General features: G+C 41.7%; 1 protein-coding gene across 1 annotated transcript in view; it reads left to right on the top strand.

The window, feature by feature from the left end:
• The first annotated feature begins 392 nt into the window (after positions 1-392).
• SMCO1 (single-pass membrane protein with coiled-coil domains 1) overlaps positions 393-9,540 on the top strand; it is a 236,974-nt gene continuing 227,826 nt past the window's right edge. Inside the window, exon 1 of the mRNA XM_044070908.1 lies at positions 393-639. Coding sequence (XP_043926843.1) covers positions 536-639 — 104 coding nt within the window. The 5' untranslated portion in view covers positions 393-535. The remainder of the gene's footprint in view (positions 640-9,540) is intronic.

Here is a 9,540-nt window from a genome sequence, read left to right as displayed (position 1 = left end):
AAAAAACTTGCCTGCAGTGATAAATAACTAATCACCCATCATTCAAAACAACTGTATAGTATAATGTTGCAGGTATGCAGTGTCATGGCTGAAGATTAATAAATAGTAATATGCCTTACCCATCATTTATAAAAAAAGTGCTTATCTTAAGAATAATCTCCTAAAAACCCCTGTCCAACCATCAGTGCACATAAAAACAGATGAGAGAAGTGGGGAATGTGCACCTGATACAAGTATAATGCAACAGTTAATGCTAACAAACAAACACTAGCAAATAAGGCCAGTAGATGGTATCTGAACCTGCCTCTTGGCAAACACCAGTTAGAAAGGTTAGCTACGTTTTCTATTTTAGTGATGTCTAAAATAGCTCTCTGTATACTGATCTCAGCAACACCCCTGCTGCTTAGCACAGCTGTACTGTTTATATGTATAAGGAGAAGGAAGCTCTGTAACAAATCTGCTGCTTAGCCACACTGAAAGATTTCTATTTTTTTTTTACATAAAGTTTCCTTGGCATTCAATTCCATGTCAACAAATGGCCACTGCTGCACGTCCTGCTGCTCCTACTACTACTGCGGCTGCTGTCGCTGCTGCTGAAAAGCGAGGGGCTCTACGTTTGCTGGGCAAGACTCTGACCAGGTTATTCTTCTTGTTGCCTTGGACTGACAGCTGTACCACAGCAGAGAGCTTCCCTGTATAGCATGATATGGCCTAACTAAATCCAAATTATGCATGGTGTGAATAACAAGGCTGCAGTGTGCTGGTGATGACTTCAGAATCAGAAAATTCTAACAAAAAAAATCAGGTCCCTCTATACAGAAGTCTTGAGTAATTAGAAAATTTGAAATGTGACCTAGTACTGCTGTGGAACTGTATTGTTAAGCTATAAATCTGTGCCAACTATAACATTCAGCAAGAAGTCAACTTCAGAGAACGTAAATTCTGGAATCGTTTTAACCTTTTTTGAATACTATACTTAAGTGTAAGAACTTGATAGATTTTTTTTTTCCTTTATGAGAGTAAACCAGATGATATTTTATATTCATAGTGACTCTCAAAATAGTGAATATAGGTACATGTTTTTCCAAATGCTGAGCAACTTATAGAAACATTTCTAACCACTTTAGTTTTTTTTTAATAGGTTGATTTAAGGACTGATTAGTTTGTATACCTTATAGCGAAACAATATAAATGTTAGAAAACAAATGCCAAATGAATGGTTAGTGTCTTTAGTATTTGAAAGAGGATCTGTTTCTTTTAGCTGATTACTGCAAATGTAATATTAGTTTTCTTTCTTCTGCACATGCACTCAAATTCAAGCTTAAGCACAAGCACCTTTCTATAGACACACAATAATTATGTTACCTGATTGTCTACCTAGTTAGAGACCTGCTGGAATTATTACAGTGCATTAAATTAGTAAGAGTTCCTCTGTGACAAAGGAATGGAGCACTACAGCTGGTACTGTGTCTAACTTAATACACTGTCACAGAAAAGCAGCACAAGAAAATCAGACAAACATCTGTATTCAAGGGAAATGTGCATTCTAGTCCAAATGTCATTTTACTTCCTATTTCACTTACAATTTTAGTTCACAGCTGTGTTATAGTACATTCAAAACTACAGGGACACATACCCCACAGAAACACTCACACCATATCTCTCAACTGTCTAGATTTTTTGCAGAATGTGCAGATTTTGCTTCATATTTTGGTCTGTTCCTCATAAAATTTGTGATTTCTGACAAATCACTGAGGACTGAAGTCACTATATAATGGCACAAATTTGAGATTCAGACTTCATATCCTTCAGAAAATGTATGCTAACACAAAACCTTTTATTCTAGCAACCTTTTAGTTTATAAGAGTAATATTTAGAATCTGTCCCTAGCTTTGTCCAGATTTCTTGCCCTTAGATGTTGAGAGGTATATCTAACACACACACACACACACACACACACACACACACACACACACACACACACACACACACACACACACACACACACAAACACACATATACAGACACACACACACACACACACACACACACACACACACACACACACACACACACACACACACATGCATAATTTCACAGACAGACTAGACTGTTATATTGACTTATAGGTTCATAGGTAGGTACTAGGCTATCTGCCCGAGGGCATTTATAAGCCTAGCCAGAGTGTGTCAGCTTTCGCCGCCCCATTCACTAATTAACTAAGCCTCTGTCAAGAAGAGCCAATGAAGTGATCCCAGGGGTGTATTTTCTGTTACCCATCCACTCATCAAGGTTTCTCTTGAAGAGTGTTAGTGAGGGGCTCTGCCTAATGTAGTTAGGAATTTTGTTCCAAAGCATGGGTAGTCTCTGTGACAGGAATCTGTCCCTCCAGCATGTTCTATTTATTGTTGTGGAGAGGTTTAGCTCACTAGAGCAAGTGGCTCGCAGTGACTTGGATTTCTTTAGGTGGAGCATGTCCATCAATTCTGATTTGGACATGGCTTTGTAAATCAGGCAGAGATCACCTCTGAGTAAGCGATATGCCACTGAGTACAGCCGGAGGTTTTCCAGTCGGGCTGCATAGGACATATGTTTGAGGCCTGTAATCCTCTTGGTGAGGTACTTTTGTGGTCTTTCCAGCTGTTGGAAGAGTCTTGTGAGGTACATCCCAAATGGGGCATTGTACTCTATGATGGGTCTGATGAGTGACAAGTAGAGGGGCACTATAACCTCTTTATTTCTAGATGCGAAACCTTTAGTAATTAGATGGGATACATAGAAGGATTTCCTAACTACTTTGGCAATATGATTGTCAAAGGAGAGATTACTATCTACTTGGGTCCCCAGATCTCTTATTACCTCTTCTGTATTAAGGGAGCTGCCACCTATGTGGTAATTCATGGGTGTTTTGTTTTTCCCAAATGGGATGACTATGCATTTTTTGGCATTTAGCTTGAGACCATGACTTTGACACCAGGTGTCCGTCTCAGTAAGGCCCTTTTGGAGAATGTCCGTGTCAGCCAGAGAGTCAATTATGGCTCCCAGTTTGCAGTCATCGGGGAACATGGTTAGCCATAGTCCTCCTGTGTTTGCCTGTACTTCTAAGAAGTATATGCAGAACAGTAGGGGTCCCAGGACCGAGACTTGTGGGACACCACTTGTGACTGGTTTAGAGTCGGACCTGGAGCCCGCTATTCTTACCGTGTGAGTTTTGTCTGTAAGCCAGTTGGCAACCCATCTCATGACATAGGGGTTTATGTTCATGCTGGTGAGTTTTTCTATAATTCCCGAGTGGGGAATGATGCCAAAAGCCTTGACGAGGTCAAGGTAGGCTGCATGAACCACCTTCCCCTCATTTATGGCCTTGGTGACTGTCTCAAAGAAGTCAACCAGGTTTAGTAGGCATGATCTGCCCTTAACAAAGCCTAACTGGGTCGGGTCAAGTGTTTGGAGGTTCCCAATGTCTTTGTTAATGAGTTCCATGATGATGCGTTCCACAGCCTTGCAGACCAGGCTAGTCAGGCTTAGGGGATGATAGTTACCAGGGTCAGTTGTGGCCCCTCCTGTGTGGAACGGAATAACTGTTGCTGTGCACCATTCTATGGGCACATAGCCTGTGGAGAGGCTGAGGTTGAACAGTTTGTTTAGGTGGGGGGTTAGCTCATTCTGTAGTTCGTGCAAGACGCAGCCTGGGACACCATCTGGCCCGATTGACACTGTGCTTTTGAAAGGGCTGTTTTCACCTGTGCATCTGTGATTTCTGGGACACTACACTTGTCCTGTATTGTTGTGGGCCCTTTTGGGGGTGAGGGGGGGGGGGTGAAGTTTGCACTGAATCTATCTGCCAGGATGTTGGCAATATCAGTAGGTTCAGTGTATTTTGTGCTATTTTGCACTAGCTCAGAGCATATCTGCAAGTTGCCACTTAGATTCTTGACATAGCTAAAGAAGGCTTTGTGGTTATCTTTTGAATCCTTGGCTATTTTTCTTTAAAAGTTAGCCTTGGAAGATTTTATGAGGGACTTTAGTTTCTTACTGATACTGATCAGGGATGTCTTTCCTTCTTGGGATTTGCTTTTTTTCCTGAACTACTTTCCTCCTTCTATTGTATAGCCTGTTTATGGCAGGGGTCCACCAGACTGGTTTCCTTCTCTTAGGGGAGTGAGTCTTGGTTTTGCTAGGGATGGCACGATCCATGCATCCTTGTAGGTGCTCATAGAGTGCATTTGTAAAGGTTCCTGCATCTTGGATACTGTTATCCTTTAGCGTAGGGGCTGTGAAACTTACCACCTCTGTCTTAAGTAAGGCAAAGTTTGCTATAGAAAAGTTTTTCACTGTGGTTTCCTTGGTTGGGGGTGATGGTGTGATGTGGACATCCAGAGTGATTAGTTTATGGTCTGATCTAATCAGTGATGGGTTGACCTCCGGTGCGGAACACCTGTCGCCCATGTTGGTGATGACCAGGTCCAATATGTTTTCACCTCTGGTAGGGGAGTTTACCAGCTGATCCAGGGCATTTGAGTTGATAAATTCCAGGAAGCACTGGACCTGGGAGTTTGTACTTGAGTAGTTTTCCCAGTTAATGGTAGGGTAATTGAAATCACCCAATATCAGGGTGTTCGGTAGGACCTTCATGTTTTCCAGTGTCTCCAGAAAGGCAGAGTGGTGGTCCTGGGTCATAGAGGGTGATCTGTAGCAGGCCACAATTTGCATTGCAGATTTGCCCAATGTTAGTTGCACATGGATGATCTCAGAGGTATCATGCTGCGCCACTAACCTGCAGGTGTAGGTATCCTTGATAAATATGGATACATCCCCTCCTTTTGTGTTTCGGTCCATGTTCTGTGGCCGAAATGTGTGGTATGAGTTGTAGCGCAGTAGTGCTGCGGTGCTCTGTTGAGCCTTGAACCAGGTTTCAGTTACTGCACAGATGTCGATGTTCTTCATACTGAGGAGTGTTTTGAGCGCGTGCATTTTGAGATTTAAACTCCTGGCGTTGAGTAGCATAACCCTCATTTTTTTTATTTGTGCTTTTTACGGAAGTGGGTTTGACTTTTGAGCCTTGCCTAAAAAAGGCACTATGGGGGCAGCAAGAGCCATGGCCAGTATTCGAAAGCCTAGGGGTAACAGTTGCAAGCCGTCTCTTGCAAAGCAACTAGGCTTGTCGAGCATGTCGTCCCAGGCAGACAGACACTGGATCTCCTTTGAATGACACCAGAAGCTTAGCCAATTGCTAAAATTGATCATTTTTTTATACTGCGGTATCATTCCTGGTGAGGGTAGGATGCCACTCAGGGTCAGGGTCATACCCGCCTGGGCTACATGATCAGAGAGCTCTTCCATGTCTCTCTTCATGTAGTCCAGGGAAGTACTTCTCAGGTCATTCACACCAACATGAACAATGACAAAGTCATATTTGTACTTGTTCTGGAGTGACCTGAATGCTTGTGTTATGTGGCGGATTCTGGCTCCTGACAGGCAGCTAACACTAACCTTCTCCTTGTCCAGTCTAGTGAGTGGGACGTCAGTGTGCCTGACTACAGAGTTGCCTATTACTAGTGTGTTAGGTATGTTATTTCGCCTTAAGGGCTGTGATTGTGTGGCACACTGATTTTGTGTTTTATGTGTTGTCTGGTTTGTGACGGGAGGTGCAGGTTTTTTGGGTATCTGCTTTGGAGGTCTCTAATGCTTTTGCAAGTTTATATTTAGAGCCTCCGAGTATGATTTCATGTATTTATGTGTATTTTTTTGCTAGTAATCGTTTAGTATGTCTATGTGAGGCTGGAGGTGTGGTGCAAGTGTTAACCTTCTCCTCATGACTGCCTGTTCCAGTCTTGGGTGGAGAGAGCTTAGCCTCCAGTTTAGCTATATAATTGCATCTCTTGCATATGTTAATGTTTTGTGGTAGGAGGAGAGGGGTGTCTGTGTACATGAGGCAGTTGTAACATTGTCTCAGGATACCCAGGTTCACCAGCTGGACTGGAGAGTATACATGAAATTGCCCTTTGGTCATGCCTGAATAGTAGGGTGAGCTGCTTAGTCGCTTGGTTGGTGAGGGGTGAATAATGAGCCTTGCCCTGCTGGGCAATCAAGTGTCGGGGGACTTCAGGGTACTTTTCTGTTAAGGGGGCCACAGTCATGCCGCCGCGAAATATAGATGGAAAAGTAAGGGAAGTACATGCTGACTTTTCCATCTATAACCTTCTCTACACCTTCCTCTTCATTTCTTCCACCTTTTACATTTCAGACAAGTGCTTAATAGTTAACATCAGAACTTCAGTAAAGCCCCTTTAAATAGAAATCTTTCAATGATATACCTAAAGTGCCTTAATGACTAGAGACATTTTATTAGCCAGAACATTGGTGAGACAATGTATAGTAGCTTAAATACCTTGCTCCTTCTTGTTTAAAAAAAACTTGTGACTTCCAAAAAGGGGAACAGAACAACCTAACAGCAAACATCCTCCCTCAACAGATCTACTAGATTAAACAAACAACTAAGCAGCAACAAAGATGATTCAGTAAGAGTGCCAATTACTACTTATTTTGCTTATTCATGCTTCAAATTACATACTGTAAACAAAAGGACATTAAAAAAAAAAAAACACAGTAAAGTTTTTTTTTTTCGGGACTTTCCCTTTAATGGTGTACACTTACTCACCCAGAGCCCCTTGGTATCAGCCTTTACCTCAGAGAAGTAAAAGCCATACAGGAAAGGTGTCATGACAGAATCCTGGGGGAATCCACTGGTGACTGTTCTCTTTGAGGAGGTAATTTCCCCTATGTAGATTGCGGGTGCTGAAAATGTAGTTTGCCAAAGTGGTTGCAGCAGCATCTAAAAGACATAGTTCACTTTTTTAAGGTGCATTTCAATGAATAAACAAAATAATAGAATTACCAGCTTGACTTTGTATATTGCCATTTGTTACCTTGCACCTGCCCAGATTTTTGCAGAATGTCCAGATTTTTAAGTCATATTGCTGGTGTTCAGTTTAAAAAAATGTGTGGTTGTTTGGCAGATCATTTGTGATGCATTTAAATAATGACAAACATTTGAATTTCGGATGTCACATCCTTTAGAAAATACATGCTACATCAAAAGCTGTTTTTCTATGATTTTTTTTACGTTTATACGAGGTAGAAAGCAATTAAAATCTGTCCGTGATGTTGGAACTTTGTCTCCCGTTACTTTGACTTTGTCCCGACTTCTTGCGCGGAGGTTGATAGTTACATCCAATAGGCTCCGTTTGTTACTTCTGTACCAAATTGCAGACTACCTCCAGTATATAGACTCCCCATGCATCCCTTACATAGTGTAATGTACCATAAAGTGAAATTACATGCTAACTTTTCGGTCTATATTTCACTGCAGGACTGTTGCCCCATTAGCGGAAAAGTACCAACTTCAGGATTCCTCAATAACACCAGTTTTAAGTATGTTTCTCACTTTCTTGATTGTTGCTTTTTATGGGACTATAATACCCTATATGGTTTTAGGCTTTCCTTCCTTACTGGCATAGTGTCAGTATGGTGCTGAATTAAATTTGTTCATCCATAGCACAGAGGGAAAAAAAAAATAATTTCTCAATAAGAACTCTTTTACTTCTTGTTTCTGGAACTTAGACAAAGTTTTGTCTACCTGAACAAGAATCATAAAATTCCTGGTACCAAACTTGTCTTCTATCTGAGCTCCCAGGCTGACTGGAGGAACTTCATCGTCCCTCCATGCTTTTAACACATGTATGTGACATATCTTCTCTGATCTTCCATTTTGCCTTATTATGTAGCTCACCTCATTCACTTCCTGTATCACCTCAAAGGGTCCTTGCCGTCTTGTAAGGAATGTCTTCTCGGCAGAGAGGAATAAAACTAACAGTTTGTCACCTGTTTTAAATTCCTTGAGTCTGACATTATTATACATTAACACTTTGTCACTTGTTTTAAATTCTCCAGTTCTGGCATTATTATATATTAACCGCCTAGTACCTCTGAGGAGCAGGTATTAAATGCTCTCTTCAAGGCAAAAAACACTGCCTCTGTGGGACCAGATAACATCCCATGCTGTGTTCTACATGAGTTAAAACAGGTATTAGCATCACAATTATGCAAACATTTCATCACAGTCAAAGTGTTGGCTTCATTCCAGTAGAATGGAAAACAGCTACAGTCATCCATTTCTACAAAGGGAGTGCATCCATAGACTCAGGGGAACTATAGACCCATTAGCTTGACTAGCCTTACCTGCAAGGCCATGGAACGAATCATCATGGACCTGATTAACAAAGATACAGGAAATCTCCAAATGCTCAACCCTACCCAGTATGGTTTTGTCAAGGGGAGATCATGCCTGTTAAACTTGGTGGATTTCTTCGAAACAGTCTTCAAAGCCCTAGATGAGGGCAGATCTGTGCATATGGCCTAGCTAGACTTAACCAAGGCCTATGACACAATCCCCAACTCAGGCATCATTGATAAACTCACACAGCTGGGCATCAATCCTTATATATTGTCAGGTGGGTTGTAAACTAGCTCACTGATAGAACTCATACTCTCAAAATAGGGGCTCCACTACCTCCAGCAGACCTCTAATCAGTGGTATTCCACAAGGATCAGTTCTGGGACCCCTACTGTTTGGAATCTACTTCTCCAAAGTACAGGCTAAAACTAAAGGACTGTGGCTGACAGAGTTTGCTGATGACTGCAAACTGGGAGTGATCATTGAAACCTCTAGTGATATCAACATCCTGAAAGAAGGTCTTTCACAGACTATTGACTGGTGCCAAAGTCATGATCTTAAACATAATGCAAAAAAATGCATTATCATCCCCTTTGGCAAGGGTGATGTTTCTGCAAACTACCACATCAATAGCAATACCCTAAGCACGCAGTCAGTGGTGAGAGATCTGGGCACACAGGTTGACAGCAACTTTAACTTTGATCACTATGTCTCCACAGTGGTAAGAAAGGTATTTATTATTGCTCATCTCATAAGTAAGGGCATTGCCTCCAGGAAAAAAAGAAGTTATAACCCCCCTGTACTCTTCCCTAATCAGGCCAATAATAGAATACAATGCTGCCTTTGGTATGTTCCTTTCCAAACACCTACAGAAATTGGAGAGACCACAAAGGTTCCTTACAAAGATAATGCAGGGTCTTCAAGATATGTCTTATGTGGACAGACTGATATAATTGTCACTTTTCTCTGTGTTCTACAGACTGTTCAGAGGTGACTTGTGATTTGCATATCAAGCAATCTCTGACCCAGTTTTAATGGAAATGCTGCACATTCGCAAGTCAAATGGCACACTGGTCACTCACTCAAAGGACCTTAACCTTGTATGTGACATCAACAGAACTTGCTGGAGAGACAGATTTGTCTCATAGATGTTGCCCCACCTTTGGAACAAGCTCCCTATTCATGTTAAACAAAACCCCTTGTTGGCCCTAATTAAGAGCAATTTGGATGATTGGATGGGTAACTGGAAATTCACCCCAGGGTTTCCACCTGTGTCCTTCTTGGACAGGGGCAAATAGGCGATG

This window comes from Protopterus annectens, chromosome 4.part1, assembly GCF_019279795.1.
Source record: "Protopterus annectens isolate FY-2018-M chromosome 4.part1, PAN1.0, whole genome shotgun sequence".
In the NCBI taxonomy this organism is placed as follows: domain Eukaryota; kingdom Metazoa; phylum Chordata; order Ceratodontiformes; family Protopteridae; genus Protopterus; species Protopterus annectens.
The sequence above is the reverse complement of the archived record's forward strand: the minus strand, read 5'-3'. Positions and strand labels throughout refer to the sequence as shown.